We start from the raw sequence: 25,761 nt of genomic DNA on the forward strand, positions 1-25,761 counted from the left end.
AATAATAATAATAATAATAATAATAATAATAATAATAATAATAATAATAATAATAATAATATGCCTTTGCTGGTGTGATGTAGTATTTACAGTGTGCTATGTCTTCTGGTACGGGCTAGAGCAATTTGTTACTTTCATTGACCTGTCTGTCTCATTCTTGGCTTTGACAATATGAACGTGTCCGAGGTATGAGTGACGCTAGTATTGCCATTCCTTATGCAGCCTGTCCCTACTATGAATGGTGTGAAAATATCGCTCATAAGATCGGTTGGTGCATGCTTTTCAGTGGGCTTGGCAGACTGATATATAATGGCAACTTCTGGCTCGGTGGAGAAAGCAACGGGAAACCACCTCACTCCTCATTACGCTAGTATGCCTCGTCAGTGATGCCTAGGCTATCATTATAGCTGTTGGCAGATCTATGAGGATCAAACTAGCCTTCGGGCTGAATACCCAACATATTATTATTATTGTGTATACTGTATAATAATAATAATAATAATAATAATAATAATAATAATACATTTTTTACCATTTGCTGTAACTGTTGTATGTCCGGCGCTCCCTTTCTCGCTCCTCCAGCCAGCTGCACGCGCGCCTGTGTATCATTCTGCTAGCTTCGACGCGCAGCCCTCAGTGCGCGTGCCTGACCATCGAGTGTACTATAAATAGGAGCTCCCGGCCTGCTCACTTGCCCACTTGCCCCGGTGTCCAGCTCCAGAATACACCCTACGTCGAGCACGGAGGCTACTCCTCTTGAAAATGTGCTTCGACCAGGTGGACTGAATCTCTGGCAGTACGAGGTTTCACCTCTGGTCACCGCTCCCTTACCTGTTTCCACTGCCTATGTTCCGTAATTCTTTTACAAGCCATTTTCATTCCCTAATTTATGCAAGCTCCCTTAGTTTCGCTAGGTGGAATTTCTTCAATCAATTGAACTTGCTTTTTAGGAATTCAGGCACTTCAACAAACAAAGACTCTCATGAACATTTATGTTAGTGTGCCAGATAGTTCTCGACTATCAACGTGTCAATTCACAAAGACTATCTTTTCAAGATAGAAGTGTATATAAAGACTGCAAACCTGTACATATTGTATAAGGCCAGACTTTTCTCAAGATTCAATATTCCTTTTTGCTTCAAAATAAATTTCAGTTATTTGTGTAAATATTATAAAGTGAAGCAAATAAAAGTTGTGTTCTGTAAACTTCAACCTTGGTTACAACACAACTCTATGGCGACGAGGTAAAAAAGCACCAACTACTTCTTCGGTCCCAGTTGCCAACTCTATAGCGACGAGGTACACACGAAGCCAACACTACAATTCAACGGGCCCCAGTTGTCAACTCTACGGCGACGTGCTAAACAGCAACGACACTCCAACCAGTTCTGACACACAGCTTACCTTACTCTTTCTTGCGCGCATCTCGCAATGGCTACTGCGGAACAACTCGCTACGATCTTCCAAGCCTTACAGCAGCAACAACAACAGTTTATGCAACAACAACAGGCAGCATTAATTCAGGCTATTCAAGCTATTTCTGTCTCTACACAGCCATCAGCTATTCCTCCGTTCTCTGCTTTTGATCCGGCTAAGGAAGAATGGTCAGTTTATTTAGCCCGCTTGCAACAGCATTTCATCTGCCATTCTGTCACAGATGATCAACGCCGCCGCGCACTATTTCTTAGTTCGGTTGGCAATGCTACGTGTGAATTACTACGTAAATTAAGTCCAGAAGAACACTTATCTGAGGTACCCTTCACGCAGCTCTTAGCCCGTCTCACGGAACACTATGCCAAAGCTCCTCACATAGTGGCTGCTCGCTATAAATTTTTTCAGAGCAGAAAGCAACCCCATCAGACACATACTGAATGGATAACTGAATTGCGTGGTCTAGCTAAACCCTGCCAGTTCATCTGCTCCAAGGACGGTTGTGGTTCATCCTACACTGATTCTCTCATTCGGGACATGATAATTTTACATACTCCTGAAGACAAAATACGTTTTGACGCTGTCAAGCAGAGTAACCCTTCTTTAGAAGACGTCCAGCGTATTGCTACGGTTTATGAGCTTACTACCAAGACTGCCGCAGCCATAGCTTCTCCACACGAAGTTGCACAAGTCTCGCCTCAAGCCCGCAAGTCCTCTGCTACAGTGAACCGTACGGATAAGGCGCTCTCTACCAAGCATTCTCGCCAGGTTCCCTCTCGTAATGCTACACGGAAGCCCAATTCTAAAAGCACCTCGAAACTCCTGCCTTCCTGCCGAGGTTGTTTCAAGCATCATGAACGTCGTGACTGTCGTTTTTCAAAGCTACTTGTCAACGATGTAATAAACTTGGACACATTCAGACTGTCTGTCAAAGTTCGTTCCGCCCTGCTAAGACTACTGCAGCGCGCCGGAAGCATATACAGCCCCGCCAAGACATGGAAGTTGATCAGATCAATCTTATTCTTCCCACAAAGGATTCTCACAAAATCATCATTCCTCTCTCATTCTCTGATCGATCTGTCGATTTTCAATTAGACACTGGATCACCTGTCTCTATTATTAACCTGACTACCTACCACGACTTAGGTTCACCTTCATGCTCTCCAGCTGACATCCAGCTCGTGACATTTAACAAGAAGAAAATTGACATCAAAGGTCAAATTAAGCTTCAGGCTAGTTATAAAGGAATTCAGAAGGCCATTCCTCTTCTCGTAGTTAACAACTACACTGCATCAAACATTATGGGCATGGATCTATTTAACTTATTTGGTTTCCAGATACATGACAGCATTAACGTCGTATCTACATTGCATCCTACTTCTGACGTTACCGCTCTCCTAGCGCAGTTTCCTGAAGTCTTCGACTCTCAGCTCGGAACAGCAAAAGACTATACAGCTCACATACAGCTGAAATCCGGAGCTAAGCCTCGCTTCCTCAAAGCACGTCCAGTACCCCTAGCACTTCAAGACCAGGTCACGAAAGAATTAGAAAGATGGATACAAACTGGAATTGTTGTACCAGTTACTTCTAGTCAATGGGCTACTCCACTCGTGGTAATCAAGAAACCTGATGGTAATGTTCGACTTTGTGGCGATTTTCGATCTACAGTCAACGCACAACTCGAAACCGATATCTTTCCTATTCCACGTCCAGAAGACTTATTCCGTCGTCTCTCTGGTGGACAATTCTTCTCTCGAGTTGATCTTAAAGAAGCATATCTCCAGCTACTTTTAGACGAAGAATCTAAGAAATTTCTCACACTCAACACTCCTCTCGGACTGCTCCAGCTCCAGCGGCTCCCATTCGGTGTTTCATCCTCAGCGGCTATTTTTCAGCGCTATTTGGCTCAACTCACCGCCTCAATTCCCGGTTGTGCTAACTACCTGGATGATATTATTGTTACTGGAAAAGATCATCAGGAACATCTAACCAATCTCCGCCTTCTTCTCCAGAAATTGAAAGACAATGGACTACGAGCGAATCTTGCTAAATGTACTTTCTTTCAGCCTCAAGTTCACTACCTCGGACATATACTTGATAAGAATGGAATTCGTCCTAGTATGCAGAATGTCTCCGCGATAGTAAACATGCCAGCACCTCAGAACCTCAAGCAGCTTCAGTCCTTCATAGGCAAAGCGAACTATTATAATAAGTTCATTCCACGCTTCGCTACAGTGGCAGCTCCATTAAACGCTCTACGTAAAAAAGGTGTTAAGTTTCAGTGGACTCCGCAATGCCAACAGGCATGGAAAACAATCAACAACGCCTTAATTCAAGCTATACAACTCACTCATTTTCAGCCCGACAAGATCATCACGCTAGCTACTGACGCTTCAGACTACGGTGTCGGTGCAGTTCTCTCCCAGAAGGATCGTTATGGACAAGAACGCCCCATCGCCTTCGCTTCGAAAACACTTAATGACCATCAACGTCGATACTCACAGATAGAGAAAGAAGCTTTAGCCATCATCTTTGGTATTCGCCGTTTCAATGAATATCTTTATGGCAACCATTTCCTGATCATTACCGATCATAAGCCTCTCGTACACTTATTCCATCCTGGTAATAAGATCCCAGAGAATTCCCTCAGAAAGCTTCAAAGATGGTCCATGTTCCTTTCTGATTATTCCTATCAGATTGTATATCGAGCCACATCCCAGCATTGTAATGCTGATGCCCTCTCCCGCTTACCCGTTGGTCCTGATACTGCCTTCGATTCTCAAGAATCTGAATGTCTTCAGTTGGACATAGAACTTGAAGATACTGTATCCAGTTTTCCTATTGATGCTACCTGCATAGCTAAAGCTACGGATAAGGACAGTACACTTGCTACTGTACGTACGTACATCCGCAACGGTTGGCCTCTTCAGAGCAAACTTCCTGCCCACCTGGCACCTTATCATCGTATGCAGCATCGTCTCACGACTCGTGCCGGAGTTGTACTACTAGAAGCAGGCACCATCTTCCGAGTGGTTATCCCACTTAGCCTACAGAAACAAGTTCTCGAATTATTACACCAAAGCCATTGGGGTATATCCAGAACAAAGCAACTCGCCCGTCAACACTGCTACTGGCCCGGTATTGATGCCGCCATCGAAAAGTTAATACGTCATTGTGAGCAATGTCAAACGAATCAGAACGCTCCGTCTTCTGATCTTGCTTCATGGCCTCCTGCTACTACTCCATGGGAACGAGTTCACATCGATTTCGCAGGTCCTTTCCTCAATTCCATGTGGTTAATAGTCATCGATTCACTGTCAAACTTTCCATATGTCGTGGATATGCATTCGACTACTACAACCGAAGCTACCATTCGTGCTCTCCAGAAAATCTTTACTACAGAAGGTTTACCGCAAGTACTCATTTCAGACAACGGACCTCAATTTACAGCTACTGCTTTTCAGAACTTTTGTACACATAATGGCATTCGTCATATCCTAGCACCACCTTTTCACCCTCAATCTAATGGTGAAGCTGAACGCTTCGTACAAACATTTAAAAGAAGTATGAAGAAAGCTGTCTCTTCAGGCTTAACTAAAGACCAAGCCTTGCTCCAACTCTTAAACAACTACAGAACTCTACCCGGCGCTGATAATATCACTCCTGCACAGAAGCTCCATGGACGACCTCACAGAACTTTACTTTCTCTGTTACAGCCTCTTCCGGCCCAGCATAAGACCTCACCAACGAAGTTCTCCCACAACGACAAGGTCTACACCAGGACATTCAAATCCAACCCACTCTGGATACCTGGAGTCATCTGCAGATCTTTGGGTCATCGTCTCTACGAGATACAGACTACGGAGAAACGTATCTGCCGCCATCAAGATCAGATACGTCTGCGCTACCGCCCCTGTCCAGCTATTGATGCTATTGCTAAACCAGATAAATCTATTGCTGAACGCGCTTTAGATCATTTAATAACAATGGGTTCCTTTCAGGACGAGACAGCGCCACTCCGCCCAGTTCCAGCTCCGGACAATACAACAGAGATATCAGCAGCTCCGCCCCAGCATCGCAGTCGCCGCCAGCGCCGCCGCCGTTTCACGCCGTACCGGCGCATTTAGGAGAGGAGGGTGTTGTATGTCCGGCGCTCCCTTTCTCGCTCCTCCAGCCAGCTGCACGCGCGCCTGTGTATCATTCTGCTAGCTTCGACGCGCAGCCCTCAGTGCGCGTGCCTGACCATCGAGTGTACTATAAATAGGAGCTCCCGGCCTGCTCACTTGCCCACTTGCCCCGGTGTCCAGCTCCAGAATACACCCTACGTCGAGCACGGAGGCTACTCCTCTTGAAAATGTGCTTCGACCAGGTGGACTGAATCTCTGGCAGTACGAGGTTTCACCTCTGGTCACCGCTCCCTTACCTGTTTCCACTGCCTATGTTCCGTAATTCTTTTACAAGCCATTTTCATTCCCTAATTTATGCAAGCTCCCTTAGTTTCGCTAGGTGGAATTTCTTCAATCAATTGAACTTGCTTTTTAGGAATTCAGGCACTTCAACAAACAAAGACTCTCATGAACATTTATGTTAGTGTGCCAGATAGTTCTCGACTATCAACGTGTCAATTCACAAAGACTATCTTTTCAAGATAGAAGTGTATATAAAGACTGCAAACCTGTACATATTGTATAAAGCCAGACTTTTCTCAAGATTCAATATTCCTTTTTGCTTCAAAATAAATTTCAGTTATTTGTGTAAATATTATAAAGTGAAGCAAATAAAAGTTGTGTTCTGTAAACTTCAACCTTGGTTACAACAGTAACCTACGTCGCACCAGCACATACAGGTCTTACGGCAACGATGGGATAGGAAAGGCTTAGAAGTGGGAAGAAACTGGCCTTGGCCTTAATTAAGGTTCAGCCCCAGCATTTACATGGTGTGAAAATGGGAAACCACGGAAAACCATCTTTAGGGCTGCCGACGGTGGGGTTCGAACACACTATCTCTCGGATTCAAGCTCACAGCTCCGCGCTCCCAACCGCACGACCATCTCGATAATAATAATAATAATAATAATAATAATAATAATAATAATAATAATATAATAATGAAATGAATATCCACAGCCTCTTTCCAGTCATTCGATCGGGTCGGGAATGGAATGAATGAATGAATGAATGAAGCCCCGAACTAGCGGCGAGGATAGGAAACGTGCCGGCTTCCGAAGCCTGTCGCACTCTTCTGGGGCAATGATTAATGACTGATTAATGGAATGAAAATATATTGGAGACTGTTGCTGGAATGAAAGATGACAGGAAAAACCGGAGTGCCCGGAGTACCCGGAGAAAAACCTGTCTTGCCTCCGCTTTGTCAAGCACAAATCTCACATGGAGTGACCGGGATTTGAACCATGGTACCTAGCGGTGAGAGGTCAGAGCGCTGCCGCCTGAGCCACGGAGGTTTATAATAATAATAATAATAATAATAATAATAATAACCACAGCCCGTTTCCAGTTCCATTCGGGCCACGAAAGGAATAAATGAAGTCCCCCACCAAGCGGCGAGGATAGGAACTGTGCCGCCTGCGAAAAGCTGTCGCACTCCTCAGGGCCAGTGGTTAATGACTGACAGATGAAATTAAATTATACTAGAGAGTGTTGCTGGAATGAGTCCGACTGATTGGCTGAATGGTCAGCGTTGAAGCCTTCGGTTCAGAGGGTCCCGGGTTCGATTCACGGCCGGGTCGGGGATTTGAATCGCCTTTGATTAGTTTTTCTGGCCCGGGGACTGGGTGTTTGTGTTTTTTTCCAACAATTTCCTGTTCATATTCAGACAGTACACTACACTACCAACCACCACAGAAACACGCAATAGTGGTTACATCCCACCATATAGAGTTGGCGCCAGGAAGGGCATCCGGCCGAGAAACAGAGCCAAATCCACACGTGCGACACAGTTCGCACCCGTGACTCCACAGGTTTGGGAAAAGCGGTAGAAAATGAAGAAGATGAAGTGTTGCTGGAATGAAGAATGAAACTGGAATATCCCTAGAAAAACCTGTCCTGCCTCCACTTTGTCGAAGATAAACCTCGCATGGAGTGACCGGGATTTGAACCACGGAAACGAGCGGTGAGATGCCGGTGCACTGCCGTCTGAGCCACGGAGGCTATAGATTCAAAATCAGATAAATAAATAAATAAATAAATAAATAAATAAATAAATAAATACGAGTAAATAAATAAATAAATAAATACATCGAAGTGAAGCAGAGCCCACATTTTTATTCATTAATAGGTTAGCATGCAACCGATTTAAATTAGAAGCAAGTTTATTCTAGTCCATACAAGTCTTCTGGAATGAGATTTCCATTAACATTAGGGGTAGAGTCTGTAAGAAACCCTACCATTTATGCAATGACCCGTGCACGGCCGTATAGCGGACACAAGTTTACTTGCTATTGGCCAAATAAAGTTCATTGCTTCATTAATCTCAAAGCAAGTGTGCTTCATTGCCGAGGAAGGATCATTGGTAGAGCCGTAATGTTAAGACAGTAATAGGTTAGAATGCAAACTAATTTGACTAGAAGGAACTGTCGTCCAGCCCGCCCTTCCGTAATGTAGCGAGAGTAACATAACGTTTAGGGGATCTAAGAGTCCGCATAGCATCGCATGTCTAAATATAGAGGTATTGTTTTACCAAAGTGATCCCGATTCGATTGTTAGCTTGTGCTTTTGATATCTGTGAAATGAAACCCACAGCTCTATCAGTTGAATTCTTCACTGAGCCATAATATCAGCCTTTCAATCCATATGACCGTCTTTATGACCAACACGTTCCCACCATTCATCAGAGGCTGCATAGGGAATAGTACTCCTAGCATTGTTCATACAGTACGTAGGTCAGTTTCAAATTGTCAAGGTCAAGGATGCGACTGAGAAAAAGAAAGTAAAAATAGATTTTATATTTCATACTGTGACGTAATTGTCTTCTTCCCGTACTCAAGAGAGTGCGGAAAATGACACTTGACCGTTCACTTTTCCACACTCACTACAAATCGTCTCTGATTGGCTGAACTCCGCTTCACAGTAATGTAAACAGAGAACTTACCCTTGCTGAATTGTTTCTCCGCCTGATGGCAGCACCGTGGTTCAGCACTCATCTACACAACAATGGCGTCTCTGCATTTCCAGCTCAAGTAACATGCCGCCATCACAACACTGACTAATGTATAGGTTAATCCATTTCCAACTGGTAAATATCGCACATATCATAAAGTTCGTATTACTCTTCAAAAATACAGGACCGGGTGAGTAAGCCGTGCGGTTAGGGGAACTCAGCTGTGAGCTTGCATCCGGGAGATAGTGGGTTCGAATCCCACTGTTGGCAGCCCTGAAAATGGTTTTCCGTGGTTTCCCATTTTCACACCAGGCAAATGCTGGGGCTGTACCTTGATTAAGGCTACGGCCGCTTCCTTCCCATTCCTAGGCCTTTCCTGTCCCATCGTCGCCGTAAGACCTATCTGTGTCGGTGCGACGTAAAGCAAATAGCATAAATCCAGGACCGGAAAAACATTTTTGCAACTCAGGTAGCTCAGTGGACTGTTCGCTTCTTCAAACACCAGTAATTTTGATGTTTTATTAGAACATAACCCCATATACACAACTCTTATATCTTTCATAGCACAAGACACGAACGACAAAACAGGAAAACGTCAGTGCATGGATCAAATATGGAGAGCTTCTAAAGTGATAAGTTTGCGTAACTCATTTCGAAATTCCGTAAACATCTCACTCGTTACGTAAAAAGATCACTTCCCATACCAGTAGACACAGCGAGCTTCCCACACCTACTTCACCAGAAATGGAACTGGTCATCTCAGTTGCCCATAACTACATAATTAATTTTCTGTCATTTTTCAAAGTTGCTTCGTAAAATCCAGGCACGAACGAATAACGAAGAAACAAACAAACAAACAAACAAACAAACAAACAAACAAACAAACACCAAGCAGCCCCTAGCATCCGTAAAGGATAGAGTTTTGAATTAGGTCATTCTACTGTCAAGCTTGCATTAAGCCACCAAAATCCGTACGACTTGGTTTCTGGGAGATTCGTTCATTGCTGCGTTCACATTCCAGGAAGCCGGGTGTCGATCACAAAACAATATGCTTTTAATTATAAAAATTTCGTGTTCGCTTTTCTCTGAGTAAGATGTGATTTGTTTTATTCCAAGCCTGACTGGCTTTGTGTGTCCGCGGAACAGTTCGCACTCTGTCTGAGTGCTACATGGGGACCATATATTACAACCGTTCGTTATATACATATAGACCACTTATTATTTGGATTCCATCTACTACCGGCCTATCTATACTAATTAAATCGACTACCAATTAAATTATCCCGCGTTACACTTTGATGCTTTCAATATATTTGATGGTGTGGGATAATTTTTAATTTTAAAATTGATTGGGATGATTGACGTGTGTAATATTAAGTATTCGTAATTCGAGAGGCGAATCCGGGGGATGGCGTTAATTTGAACATGGGAAGCGTATGGATTACATGGCCAGCTACGGTAGAGACTATTATTAATAAAATCTAGATAGTCAATTTAACAAAAGAAGCGCTATATATAGTCAGTTTTATGTGCTAATGATAACACCGAATGGGGAACAGCCGACATGTCCCATACACCTTAATTTAGAAAGTGTCCGGCTGTTGTGCTACGGAATTAAAAATATTCCAATTAAACTATGCACTTTTAATAAATTTTTGTGCTGAAAAAAGAAATAATGGACTTCTGGCTTCGATGTATTGTGTGCTTTTGACGTTTTAAAAATATAGAAATACGTTTCAAAGAGAAGAAAGAATGTTACGGTTTTTAAATAGATTGAAATTCATTATTTTTTTCGTCACGGTGCGGGTGGACCTTCTCTGTATTCAGTCTCCACCCGAACCATACGTATCTTTAAAACGTGCAGTTTTGAAGTACACATATTGCCTTTGCCAGATCTGTGAATTAGCAGCCGATGATGATGATGATGATGATGATGATGATGGGGCCTAGTATCGACGTCATCGGCCTTTGAAATGCAATGATGGGTAAATTTTTCCACTTGTTAAAGTGACCTTGGATGAGACAGCTAAGTCAGTGGAACTCTCGACTCACTGCTCTAAAAACATAAAAAAATAAAACATTGAAATTCAAGCATAATTTTCAACATAAGAACACTATAACAAAGTTAAAATAGTACGCAAATAAAAGAAACAGAGATTGACACAATAAAATATCCTCAATTAAAATTATATTTTAAATAATGTATTAATATTCTAATGATCAGAGGAGTGGCTGCGCTGTTTAGTTCACGTAGCTGTCAGCTTACATTCGGGAGATTGTTGGTTCGAACCCTGTCCTGAAGATGGTTTTTCGTACATTTCCATTTTCACACCCGGCAAATAATAATAATAATATTATTAATAATAATAATCGTCGTCGTCAGCTTCTGTACCTTAATCAAAGCCACGGTTACTTCCTTCCTACTCCTAACTCTTTCCTCTCCCATCGTCGCCATAAGGCCTATCTGTGTCGGCGCGACATAAATCATATTGTAGAAAATATATATCATATGAGTTTTTAAAAAAATTAACATTTATAGAAAAATAATTCTCTAAATGATGATGATGTTGTTGATGACAATGCTTATTGTTTAAATGGGCCTAACATCTAGTTCATCGGCCCCTCGATTTTCTAAATGAGAAGTCGATAAAAATAATCCACTGTCGCTTATAAACTGGATAAGAATGGCTGGTATCCGCTCGTCACCTCGAAATATGAGGGATAAATTGCCAGAAGATATTTTGGACTATTTATTTATTTACCGTATGGAATTTCACATACTATACAATATTATTAATTGATAATCCAAGATTGCGAATTAGCTGGTCGTCGGAAGGACCGTTGGTAACCATGACACGAGGTTCTGTGTGCTTTGCTTGCCAGGAGGTCAAGTATGACAAACGGGCAGTCGATAAGTGATGCTTAGTTCAGTAGTGGAGCTTCTGTTTCGCCCACCTATTCAGGAGCACCACTCTCTGTGGGTTACTGGAGTGGTATTATAACTCAGCTATCTACACGATTTTTATACTGTAGTCCGTGGTGCTGAAGATTTTCGAGCACTGCGCCGTTACATTCGAGAAACAGCTGCATATATTTTAAAATTGCTACAATTCCTACTTACCCTTTATTTTTTACGTAAGAGGTTCGTATTAACATTTACATTGTCGCATATCACGCTATTTTACACGGCAGTAAGGAGTATTGACAGATTGCTTCTTAAAAATCGTACAATACAGAATTCCCAAGAGTGTGTGCTCTGTCGTGTTAGTTACAGAAAACAGTGTTCAAACCGTCTGAATCCAGTGAGTGTAGTTTGCCAGTGAGTATTGTTTCCTAGACAGCAGCTCTGTCTGTTAGCCTTGATAGGACATTGTTAGCTATACGTATGAAACCCACCGTTGCATTGCCTTGAGAATAGGTTCCATTGTGTTAGTGATAGTAGGTCCTGCTTTAAGGGTACGTTCCTGTCTATTAGACATACTAGACCGTGCTCAAGGGGTAAGTTCCACTGTGTTAAGTACAATAGGCCATGTTCTAAGGATACAATCCACTGCATTATATTTAGTAGGCCTTGCTCCTGGGGTACACTTATTTGTGTTAGATATAGTAGGCCTTGCTCTAAGGGTGCGCTTCTCTGGATTAGATCGTAGGCTTTGCTCTAAGGTTATACTTCACTGTGTTAGAAATAGCAGGCCGTGCGCTGATGGTGAACTTCACTGTGTTAGAAATAGTAGGCCGTGCTCTAAAGATGAACTCTACTGTGTCAGACAAAGTAGACGGTGATCTAAGGATAAACTTCACTGTGTTAGATATAGCAGGCCTTGTTCTAAGGACAAACTTCACTGTGTTAGATATAGCAGGCGTGCTCTATGGCACAAACTTCACTGTGTTAGATATATCAGGCCGTGCTCTAAGGACAAACTTCACTGTGTTAGATATAGCAGGACGTACCCTAAGGACAAACTTCACTGTGTTAGATATAGCAGGCGTGCTCTATGGCACAAACTTCACTGTGTTAGATATATCGGGCCGTGCTCTAAGGACAAACTTCACTGTGTTAGATATAGCAGGCGTGCTCTATGGCACAACCTTCACTGTGTTAGATATAGCAGGCCGTGCTCTAAGGACAACCTTCACTGTGTTAGATATAGCAGGCCGTGCTCTAAGGACAACCTTCACTGTGTTAGATATAGCAGGCCGTGCTCTAAGGACAAACTTCACTGTGTTAGATATAGCAGGCCGTGCTCTAAGGATAAACTTTCGTCGCCATAAGACCTATCTGTGTCGGCGCGACGTAAAGCCCCTAGCAAAAAAAAAAAAAGGATAAACTTCACTGTGTTAGATGTAGAATATACTAAGGGTAAGCTCCCTTATGTCAGCTGTAAGAGATCTATATCTGAAGTGTCCAAATTAGGTGGCAGTTGCTCGACACTGTTTTCCTGTTGCTAATTTTAAGAGACCATACAAGGTAGAATATGCTGTGACTGTGTGTTGCTTGTTGCAGGCTGTTCGGGAACTCGGGAGCATGCTCAGCGTGCGGCCAGACGATCCCTGCGAGCGAGTTCGTGATGAGAGCAGGAGGTCCCGGAGCTGGCCCCCAACAACAACCTGGACACCACGTGTTCCACCTCAAATGTTTCGCGTGCTCGAAGTGCGGGGCGCAGCTGGTACCTGGGGATCGCTACTGCCTGCTGGCCGGCAGTCTGGTGTGCGAACAGGACTGGCACAAGCTCCTCAAGGGCTCCGGGGTAGGCAATGCAACTCCAAGTGGTGCAGGGACCGCCGTACGCAAGGGGAAGGTCGGGCGACCACGGAGAAGTCGGGACTGAACGTTGTCGCCGCTGCCTCCAAGAACGTGAGTACCTTCTTCTGTCTAACGATTTTTCGTTTCAAATTCAAGGTTTTGTCAATATTTTGTAGAAAAGACGCATGGTTTTCAATGCCTTACAAAGACTTGCGGTTGCTGATTTCCTCCCACATTGGTGAGGAAACTAGTACAATATCACAAAGGAAAGGTATATTTTGGGTTTATGACATTTGAAACAGAATGAACTCCTAGAAAACTACGTTTCGCCACCGTTCAGCACTACAAAACACTCCTTATCTTCCCTACTGTGCGTAGCAAAACTTAATGCATGAATTACTCAGATACAGGAAAAGGTTATGTATAATGTATAATTACAGAGTCATCCGACCTTTTTTGCAATCCGACACTGCATAAATTCACTGTCTGCGCCCCCCCCCCCTTTTCTGCTCAGACATTTAGACGCGTTTCCACTGTCCTTTGCTTCTTTCGCGCGGTCAACGTGATCCTGCCTAGCACAAGGCTGCCAACTTCAGCACTTAAGAACTAGTGATACATTGTTACCTGTTAGGCCTCTAGCATTTCGTAGGGCGACAGCAGCGCATTCTATGCTGGATGGTGACACAGCCATTGGTTACGTGCAGCTAATGACAAACGAATAATTTGTTCAAGACAGCCTTCTAGGCAGACACGAGGGCTCACGGATGTTTCATGTTTATGAGTGTGCTATAGTATCCTCCGCTACATTAATGTTCGTTCAATAGATACTTATTTTTGTTCTGTATTTATTGTACACTGTTTCATTACATATTGCACATTTAGTTGTGTTTTTATTGTCCATGGGATCGTAACAGAATGTGTTGGACTTGATTGCTGCCAGTGACGTCATATCCGATTATATATCAGCCAAAGGAAATCCTACTGCGTGCTTGAGCAATGGAGAATGACGCGCCCTAAATGTATTTCATGGGGCCAGGATGGTGGGTCCTTGTCTGCCGCAGTGAACACACCTCTCCTCTACAATGTATTCCACATAAGGTTTGTACTAATACAGGCCTCCATTTGTGTTCGCATTGATTGCCGAATACGGTCAAAAATGCCTGATGTAGTACGTACTATACTGCCCGACATTCTGCCACAATCGCACAAGGGGAATTGGTTCTTCTTCATCATTAGCAGTGAAATACACGATAAACTAAACACGTTCCTAGGGGTAAAAGTTCAAGGGTTAAGGTCAGGAGATCGTGTTGGCCAAGCAAAGATAGAGCAACTGTGCAATTACGCATTTCCAGACCCATATTCTCATACCGTTCTTTCTTTTATATCAGGAATCCATTCCTGTATATGAAGCGCCTGATTCCTCGGGAAGTTAATGGAAGATTCTCAAGTAGCTATAAAATATCTCGTGGTATATTCGTTGTGTTCGCCGGGTACGAAGAGAGGAGAACACGGGAGAATTCAGTTTTCATGTAATACTGGCACTTTATAAGTTCAGTGTAGAATCAAATCACACCCCAACTCCAGGAGTTCGTAAATCGCTGTCTGCGGCACATCATCAAAGTAAAATGGCGTGAAGTGATCACAAACGAAAACTTATGGAAGGAAACCAACCAAAAACCCATTTATGTAGAAATCAGTAAAAGAAAGCGGGGATGGAAAGGACACACATTAGGAGAACAGGACGGAGTAGTCGAAAAGACGGTCTTAGAATGGAACCCAATAGAAAAGGGGAAACGTGGGTGCCCTGGGAACACTTGGAAGCGAACAGTTAGAGAGGAACTGATTCGAATTGGGGAAAGATGACGCGACGTAAAAGACTTGACTGCAGAACGTACGGAATGGAGAGTTTTCCTCGGCGCCCTTTGTTCCACAAGCAGAAATAGACATTAGATAGAAGAAAATTTCCATCTTCATGCGAAAAGACGAGATGGAAACAATATTGACTACTCCATACAATGTTTTAATGATGATGCTTGCAGTCTAAAGGGGTCCAAAATCAAAGTCATCCACCCCTACAATTTTTAAAACCTCATTTAAAAAACTACAGTGGACTCCTTTTAATTCGAACTCCAAGGGGAATCCGAACAAATCGAATAATCCTAAATTCGAATTAATTAAACTGCTTTTATATCGCAAAGACACAGATAGGTCTTATGGCTACGATGGGATAGAAAAGGGCAAGGAATGGAAAGAAAACTACCATGGCCTTAGTTAAGGTGTGCCTGGTGTGGAAATGGGAAACCACGGAAAACCATCGTCAGAGCTACCGACAGTGGGGTTCGAACTCACTAACTTCTGAGTGCAAGCTGACAGCTACGTGAACCAAACCGCACAGCCACTTGGTCGGTAAATTCGAATTAGCCTAGAATGACTATTTTAAGGAAAATATAATACAGTAGTAGTTTATAAATACATAAAATGTAATAAATTCATTGTAAAAAATAATCATTACAGTATTATGTATTTTACCGTATCTTAACAGTTGCCGTGGTTGTCCTGTACTGTAGATGGAAGTTTTCACACGAAAATATACTGTATAAACACTAGTCAAACAATAGCATATACAGCATTTATACACAATTTCGCACATATAACAATGCACTAATTCCATTGACCACTTAAGAAAAGTGTGTTTTGTTTGTTTAGGTGTGTTTAGTTGTACATGGACAAAATCTTCAATTTTATTTAAAGTTTGAAACGCGCCATCATAAACATTTGAGTGAGCTTCAACAAATCTTCTTAAGCTTCCTACCATTTTGAAAGCTTCTGACGTGGTCGGTACAGGCTCTTCTTTGACGTCATGACTGATCTCCACTTCATCATTGGATAGATTGGAATTTTGTAGCACTTCCTGCAGCAATTCGTCTCAAATCTCCACACACGGCAACTTCAATTACAACAGCTAAATACACGTCATAACTGACCTCAGTCACTACTTCTTGTAACCGCTCAATTTCCACGTGCATTACTACTGTAGTTCTCCTGGAACTGTTTCTGCATTGGTTTCTTAGTTTTTTAAACCTGCTTTACGGAAACAGTCTGCAGTTGTTTGCGCACATTCCAAGCTTGACGACTTCGGGATGGGAGATGGAGAAGATTGCCGATGGCTAAGTGCGGGTGAGACAGACAAGCGACGGTCCTCCTGTCAAACAGAGAGTATATGCGATTTAAGCCCACTTTCTCAAAAAAAGTTTTAAAATATATAATTTGTGTATTTTACCTCTCTTCTTTAATCAGACATTTGTATTGATTTTAGTCATGATAAAAAAAAGTGCAAATCATGAATTGTGAATGCGAGAACATCCAGGGAGATCGCAGTGTCAAAGAGACTGTTTTAGGTGATATTTTCTGTCTGCAATTTGTCATTTCTTTCCTGCGTCTATCAAATGTACTGTATACATACAGTGTTGTGTGATTTGTAATGCATTAATGTTTTTGTAGCTGTATCGTTGATGGGGCCAAAAGCCAAATAAATTTTTAAAAACAAGCGACGGTCAAGGTCATGTCGATTCTTCACTCATTGAAGCCACAGAGATAGAGGTGAAATCTGTTAATAGTTTTTTTTTGCTAGTTTCTTTACGTCGCACCGACACAGATAGGTCTTATGGCGACGATGGGGCAGGGAAGGGCTAGGAGTGGGAAGGAAGCGGCCGTGTCCTTAAGGTGCCTGGTGTGAAAATGGGAAACCACGGAAAACCATTTTCAGGGCTGCCGACAGTGGAGTTCGAACCTACTATCTCCCGAATACTGAATACTGGCCGCACTTAAGCGACTGCAGCTATCGAGCTCGGTCTGTTAATAGTAACAACCTTCTCACCATAACTAGGAAGCTACAATAAAAATAGAGAATTCTTGGGAATTATTTGAAGGCTTCAATTCGTGTAACCATTACAACAGTAACTTGCGAACATTTCTGACTTCTAATTATCCAAATTTAAGCTTCGAAAATTCGAATAAATACGATTTTTTGCATTGATTAAATAGGAATTTCAAGGGAAATACGCTTTTATTCCAATTATCTGTATTTTAATACAATTTTCGCGTCCCTATTCATGTCCATTTTCATCATCTCCATCTTAAAAACAACTTTCAAATCAGGAGCCAAAAAAGATTGACTTCGAAAACGAGCAGTCATTAAAATCACCACGATGGAGGGTCTGTCTAAGCCTGCACAGAGTGACAGCGGAGAACTTCTTCAACAAAACAAACAGTTGAAGTAGAGTGGCTCGCAGGAATGAAGGAAATAGCGTATCTCTGGGGGCACATCACTTGTTGTGCTTCACATGGCTGTGTTTTGTTAGAGCTCACTCGATAACTAAACACAAATACAAACCATAGCCAGCCAATCGACTTTGTAATCATCTGGACACCGTCGCTCCTTCCAACTATTGTAACGGTGTCGATGATGAAACGTATCATTTGTTTAATAATAATAATAAACAAATTGATTGCAGTCGTATTCAATTGTGACGGAGACCATAATGCTGTTTATGGAAACCAATGAAAAACTCATTAGTTATCGGAACTAAGAATTCGCCGGCAGTCATCATGGGCACAAAACATTGTAATGTATGTGTTGGGTACTCAGCCCGAAGGCTGGTTTGATCCTCTGCAGCTCCGCCAACAGCTGTCATAAATAGCCTAGGCGTCACTGAAGAGGCGTACTAGGGAAATGAGGAGTGGGGTACATTGTATTGAATTGAAATATATATTAAAAAATATACAAACTATTTATTGCCCATTCATCTCGGCATTCTTGCGTTTATCAGTGTCTATGTGCTGCTGGATATTAAAACGCTTTATAGAACTTTAACTTCGCACTCTTCGTAAACGAGAATTTTCTCTTCAGTAGCGAAGCCTTCCTCCCTGAACTATTTATTAATTTAAACCTTTCATCACACATTTTTTATATCAGCTCTATCACTGCTGAAGTAACTATGAAGCCTTCAAAATTGTTCGTGTTGTAATTTTTAAGTAAGGTGAGGAGAGAAAGGTAATTTAGGCCACGAGCCACACTTGCTAATACCCTGGTTAGGGGTGCACTCAGCCTACGTGATTACAGTTGAGGAGCTACCTGACGGTGAGATGGCGGTCCCGGTCTAAAGAGCCAAGAATAACGGCCGTGAGGATTCGTCGTGCTGACCACACGACACCTCGAAAATCTGCAGGCTCTCGGTCTGGGCAGCAGTCGCTCTGTAGGGCAAGGCCCTTCGGGGCTGGTGCGAGACTTTTTCTGACTGCATATTCACAAGAGGCTGGGAGGCGTGACCTGCCTTAAGGAACATAATGGATAGGAAGAACATTGTGAGATACGAGGTATTGCTTCTTAAACGAGGATATGACCGAGCTCGATAGCTGCAGCCACTTAAGTGCGGCCAGTATCCAGTATTCGGGAGATAGTAGGTTCGAACCCCACTGTCGGCAGCCCTAAAAATGGTTTTCCGTGGTTTCCCATTTTCACACCAGGTAAATGCTGGGGCTGTACCTTAATTAAGGCCACGGCCGCTTCCTTCCCACTCCTAGCCTTTCCCTGTCCCATCGTCGCCATAAGACCTATCTGTGTCGGTGCGACGTAAAGCAACTATAAAAAAACGACAATATGTTTAGTAATGTTTTCCATTCTTTAGTGCTATTTAGCTACATTTAAGATCATATTAGGGCGATAGTAAGGTCCTAATCATCCGAACCTTAATTATTATCTATTTATTTAAATGAATTAAATTGATTAGTTGCACTTAACTTTCAAAATACGTATACTCAGAACTAATCTCTTCACCTCATGTTCGTGATCTTCCTAACAACTCTCAAAATATCGAAATAAGGGAGGGGCTGTTTAAAAATGTACTGTTCCCTGGATCCCTGAGGGCATGGAGAACTTCTTACGACCTGGTGTTCCCTCGCACACGCACAATTATTGCTTTGTACATTTGCTGTTTCGGAACATTTCACGAACAGCCTCGCTTGTCAGACCGCGTGACAAGCCCTTGAGCCAGCAGTGTGTCCAGTGCTACCGGTCTGACCAATCGGAAAAACAGGAGGCCACGGAACAGCTAGAGGAGGCTCTTTCAAAGCCCATTCTTACGTCCGCTGAGAAATGAGCGGCAATTAAATCTATCAGCTCTGTTGATACGATATGTATTTTGAGATGTCTACCATCTGTTTGTCTTTATGTCAATTTTTAATGAGAATAAACATTACAAAAATACGTCTCTCATTACCATTTCCTGTGCGTAATATTTTCAGCTATCTATTGTATATATGCTGGCTTAAAGGGAATAATAATAATAATAATAATAATAATAATAATAATAATAATAGTTTAACAGTTCACCGAGCTCGATAGCTGCAGTCGCTTAAGTGCGGCCAGTATCCAGTATTCGGGAGATAGTAGGTTCGAACCCCACTGTCGGCAGCCCTCAAAATGGTTTTCTGTGGTTTCCCATTTTCACACCAGGCAAGTGCTGCCCTCAAAATGGTTTTCTGTGGTTTCCCATTTTCACACCAGGCAAGTGCTGGGGCTGTACCTTAATTAAAGCCACGGCCGCTTCCTTCCCATTCCTAGGCCTTCCCTGTCCTATCGTCGCCATAAGACCTATCAGTGTCGGTGCGACGTAAAGCAACTAGCAAAAAAAAAAAAATGTTTAACAGTTCGTTCTTAGTTCAGGCCGCTGCTGTTTGAAGATGCTCAAATACGCTAGTTCAGTGTTGGTACATTTATTCTCTCTTCTTTCTTCTTTTTTCGGCTAGTACATCAACATCACACTAACACGTCGGAAGTTTTCGGCGACTTAAAGGTATGAAAAAACAAACATTGTGAATGTTGCGCCCGTAACAATAATGAGGGCACTTTCTCCTCATTTGCTTCTTGTGAAAAAGGAAAACCATGGAAAAATATCTTCAAGTTTGTCGATGGTTGGATTCGAACCCACTATCTCTCGAATGCAAGCTTGTAGCTACGCAGCCACCGCGTTCGGTTGTCAGTAGATATACCGTTACATAAAATAAATTTTTGTGGGACAAAATTTCGATACCTCAGCCAACTGCAAAGGTAATTAAACCGCCGGTCTGAATAGCTCACAGTGTAGAGCGCTGAACCCAACTTGGCAGGTTCGATCCTGGCTCAGTCCGGTGGTATTTGAAGTGACTCAGTTACGTCAGCCTCATGTCGGTAGATTTGCTGGAACGTAAAAAGAATTCCTGCACCTCTGCGTCTTCGAAAACCGTAAAAATAATTTACTGGGAAGTAAAATCTCCAACTTTATTATTACTATTATTATTATTATTATTATTATTATTTAATGTACCATAAAGCATTGAAACAATAAAAAAAAACCTTTAATATCCGGTAACGTTAGAGTATCCGTAGATTTAACCATCCTCCGGGCTGATAACGTGACAAAATGGTAAACAGGGGAGGGTCCTATAGACATATTCTTCTATCGAATGGTTTTGCATAAACGGTAGGGGCGCGGCCTCTTAAAATTTCTGCCATTTACACAAATTATCCTTCGAGTCCGTTGTACACAAGTCGTCAAATGATATTCCCATCAAGGATAACGGTCTGTTACTATCGATGAGCACTGTAAAATTGTCAGTGGAATTATTACTCGCAATATTTTTAACAACAACTACAATAAGGCGTTTGTTCCATCAGACTAAGATATGCTAATTAAATGTGACGTAACTTTATGATACTGCTATTCATTGTGAAGTACTGCTGTTATTGAAACTATCGATTTCCAACAAACCATATCTGATATCGATTATGGTCCTACTCCGAACAATCTTCAAGCCTTACAAGCAGTAACAAAATGACAAGCGCGTGTTTTCTACGTGACATTGATTTCGAAGCACCGGAAATTGCGGCAGAAGCGTTGAATGTTACTAACAATTTATTGTCGCGTAAGTCAAGGAAGATGTATGAAACGCGGCTCATGAACTGGAGGTGAATTGAGTTCATTTCGTAGGTTTTAATGTGTATTGCCTTGAGGTTAAAATCTCTGCAGGCCACCTGTTGAACTAGTCGGGAACACACTGGTCAATACGTGGACAACTAGATCTACGTTGCACTGGAGCTAGCTAAAGCGACGCATCAAGTCGGCCGTAGTCAATGTAGCCTATATCATGCAGGCCATCTGTTGAACTAGTCGGGAACACACTGGTCAATACGTGGACAACTAGATCCACGCTGCGCTGGAGCTAGCTAGAGCGACGCATCAAGTCGGCCGTAGTCAATGTAGCCTATATCATGCAGGCCATCTGTCGCAATAGTCGAATACCGAGCAGTATGGATTGATCCGTATATTTTACAAACTGTATTCCACCATAGTGGATCAGTTAGTAATTTCTTATTTCAGTGACGTATTTCTTGTAAACAGATAGAAGCCAATAGAATGATAGGCCTATATTGTAAAAACTCAAAACCAAGACATATAAATATGGTCAAGAAACTGTCCTATGCATCTTGCCTGTAATGGCTATTAAGACGCTCGTATGAAAAAATATTAAACTACTCGCGACCTAATAAATGCCATGAAAGGCTTGTTGCATAATACAGAGTAGTAATTTGTACTGGTTTCACGCCAAACTAAGTGCATTTTCAAACGCTGAGGTGCCAAAATTTTGTCCTGTATGAGTTACTTTACGGGCCGGTAAATCTGCTGAAACGAGACTGGTGCATTTCAGCACCTTCAAATATCACCGAGCTGATCTAGAATCGAACACAGCTACTTGAACTCAGAGAGCCAGGCGGCACTCTACCGTCCTAGCCCGGGAACAATAATCACAAATGTAACAATAATTAACAGCAGCATGGGTAACAAAGAGCTGCATACAGAATACGCTTGTAACCTTGCGCAAGCCTTTGGACAATCTGGGGAGGTTCATTTACCTGGTCTATATCGGCGCCGCCATCGCCGCTGTAACAGTAATGGAGCTTTTAAGACATTACCAATCGTAACAAAGGATCGCCTAATGGAGTATGTTTCGCTTTCATTGAGTCATCACCATAATGTCACGCGTTCAAGTCGATAGCTAAAGCCTAATCGCAGGAAAGGCGACTCTGCAACAATACAATACTGTGGCGGAGTGATCCGTCCTCTCCAGTAAAGGTGACGCTGTCTGATGATTTACAGACTCTATAGGTCCTCGTTATATTTTTGTTTTATCACGTAATCACAGCAAGAATAGTCTAAGGATAGGGGAGCCAACCTTGGTGGTTTACCTTCTGTTTCCAACATTGTAACATCAATTTTGGATTGAAGTCGGTGACATTTGAGATTGATTAAATCACTCAGTTCCGCCTCTTGGCTTTTCGTACTTTAACAGAATACAGTTGGGGACAGGTGATGGATTTTCCCGCTGACAACATTGCGCGGCACAACTGATAAAATTTGATTAACTGATTTTAACTTCACATAAATTATCTTGGTGATATTATTTATTACGAACTAACTTATCCGGCTGGTTATCTAGTGACACGGTTGGATAACAGTATAGCCAGAGCATGCGCGAATCGCAACACTCCGTCCAATTCTGCACCATTCCGCCCGCTTCCAGGTCAGTACGTCTACAGCCGGGAGGAGTTAATATATGTCTAGTAAGAAAAATATCTAGTGAAAAAACTGTTACAGGAGATTTTCGTTTAAGGCAAAAATGTGTCCACCTAGCTCGATAGCTGCAGTCGCTTAAGTGCGGCCAGTATCCAGTAATCGGGAGATAGTGGGTTCGAGCCCCACTGTCGGTAGCCCTGAAGATGGTTTTCCGTGGTTTCCCATTTTCACACCAGGCAAATACCGGGGCTGTACCTTAATTAAGGCCACGGCTGCTTCCTTCCACTTCCTAGGTTCTTCCTATCCCATCGTCGCCATAAGACATATCTGTGTCGGTGCGACGTAAAACAAATAGCGTTAGTCGTTAGCAAAAATGCCTGACAAAATTCAAATCTAAATAGTGTATGTTTTAAAGGATGTACGATTTAAAAAATAATAATGAAACGCATGAATATGTAATAGTGGAACTAGATTCCTAGGCAATATGTCGGCAAAAATTACGATCTTGATTTTAGATTTTGTGAGAATTTTCATCTGTAAGTTAACATTATGACGCCTTGGTACATAACCGTAACGTCGAATAATGGCAAATAATCTTGATACATAACAACCACCCCCAGAGACACGGGTTCGATTTCCGGCTATGTCACGAAATTTGAAAAGTTGTATGAGGAACGAAACCTGGTTCACTCAGCCTCGAGAGGTCAACCGAGTAGAGTGGGTCAATTGCGACCTCACCAATCCTCGAAGTGGTTTTCCGTGGTCTCCCACTTCTCCAGGGAAATGTCGGGGTGGTACATAACTTAAGGCCACAGTCGCTTCCTACAGTCTTCTTTTCCTATAACTTCCAATCGTCCCAACCCCCACAAGGGCCCTGTTCACCATAGCTCGTGAGGTCACCTGGGCGTGATACTGATCCTCCTCCCCAGTTTCATCCCCAACCAAATGCCTTACGCTCCAGGATACTGCCCTTGAGGCGGTGGATCTCTCGTCGAGTCCGTGGAAGAAACCAACCCTGGAGGGCAAACGGATCAAACAAATAATACAAAACCTTATTTGTGCAGAAGGAAAAGGATGAGGACAGATGTTTCCTGAGGGAAGGATCATGATTAACAATGACATAATCATGTAAAAATAATGTGGAACGATACGTGAAGTAGCAGAGAGGAGACATCCTTCCTTTATGGCCGTGAGAGGCTCCTAGAAGTATTATTACTTATATAGATGAATTAAAATGGAGACTGTAAATGTGCGAAATGTGTTGCTGTTGTTGGCGTCCTTTGTGATGAATAACGAAGAACAGCTTGATATTGTCTCCGGTAGAGGTCACAACAGTAGGCCTATATCTAGTCACAGCGCTGCCACATTCCGTAAAAATAAGGTTAACACGAAATTCAGGATTTGTCTACCCTCAAACGTAGAGAGCACTTCTGTTGTAGAGTATACTCATTCCGTGTGGTTATAATTTGTTAAAATGAAGTCTAAGAAGAATTATTACGACAGCTTAGTCCTATAGGAATTCCTCTATCAAATGCTAGACCTACTAAACACGGCATTGTTTCAAAACGTTCAGTTATATTCGGAATTTCGTATAATTTCTGTTCGAGCTGTCCTAAGCCTCCCACAATCGTACCGTTATATCTGGCGTAACATACAATAGTGTCCGAGCTGTCCTAAGCCTCCCACAATCGTACCGTTATATCTGGCGTAACATTCAATAGTGTCCGAGCTGTCCTAAGCCTCCCACAATCGTACCGTTATATCTGGCGTAACATACAATAGTGTCCGAGCTGTCCTAAGCCTCCCACAATCGTGCCGTGATATCTGGCGTAACATTCAATAGTGTCCGAGCTGTCCTAAGCCTCCCACAATCGTACCGTTATATCTAGCGTAACATTCAATAGTGTCCGAGCTGTCCTAAGCCTCCCACAATCGTACCGTTATGTCTAGCGTAACATTCAATAGTATTGATTTGACACTGCTATTTGCGATTCTGAACGTGACTGGGATCAGATACGCAGACAGAAGAATCATCTACAATCTGCACAAAAATCACTCTGCAGTGATAGCAATCCAGAAATAAGTGAGGCAAGGCTGTAGTTTGCTCTTTCAATGTTTATATAGAACAGGTGGTAAAGGAAACCAAAGAGGAATCGAAGGAGAGGAAATCAAAACCCTGAGATTTGCCGATGATATTATTTTATCTAAAACTGTAGAAGATCTGAAGAATTTGCTGAATGGTATGGACAGAGTCCTGAGGAAGATGCACAAGATAAAAATAAATAAGTCCAAAACAAAAGTAATGGAGTGAAGTCGAACGAAATCAGGTGTTGCACGAAATATTAGATTAGGAAATGAAATCTTAAAGGAAGTAGATGAACATTATTGCTTGGGTAGTAAAATACCTAACAACGGCAGAAGTAAGGAAGGCATAAAATGCAGACTACCACAACAAAGGAAGGCCTTGCTTAAGAAAAAATTGCTTTCTTCGAACATTAATATAGGAATTAGAAAGATGTTTTTGAAGACTTCCGTCCGGAGCGTGGCATTGTATGGAAGTGAAATATGGACGATAACTAGCTGAATAAAGAATAGAATATAATATTTTGAAATGTGGTTTTACAGAAGAATGCTGAAGGTGAGATGGGTACATCGAAGAGAGAGTAAATCGAATTGTGAGAGGAGATGGATTTGGCTGAATTTGACGAGAAGAGAAGACAGAATGATAGGACAAACCTTAAGACACCCAGGACTTGTTCAGTTGCTTTTTGAGGAGAGTGTAGGCGGTAAGGGCCCCTCGGGAAGATCTAGGTACGAATAGATTAGAGTAGATATAGGATGTAGTAATTACTTAGAAAT

The 25,761-nt window shown here is 42.3% G+C and overlaps 1 protein-coding gene across 1 annotated transcript in view; it reads left to right on the forward strand.

Annotated features, from left to right (window-relative positions):
• Positions 1-25,761, forward strand: part of LOC136872538 (rhombotin-2) — a 348,547-nt gene that overhangs the window by 181,262 nt on the left and 141,524 nt on the right. The window contains exon 2 of the mRNA XM_067146339.2: positions 13,052-13,402. Within this exon, the coding sequence (XP_067002440.1) occupies positions 13,052-13,376 (325 nt within the window). The 3' untranslated portion in view covers positions 13,377-13,402. The remainder of the gene's footprint in view (positions 1-13,051; positions 13,403-25,761) is intronic.

Source organism: Anabrus simplex, chromosome 4, assembly GCF_040414725.1.
Source record: "Anabrus simplex isolate iqAnaSimp1 chromosome 4, ASM4041472v1, whole genome shotgun sequence".
NCBI classification, from domain to species: domain Eukaryota; kingdom Metazoa; phylum Arthropoda; class Insecta; order Orthoptera; family Tettigoniidae; genus Anabrus; species Anabrus simplex.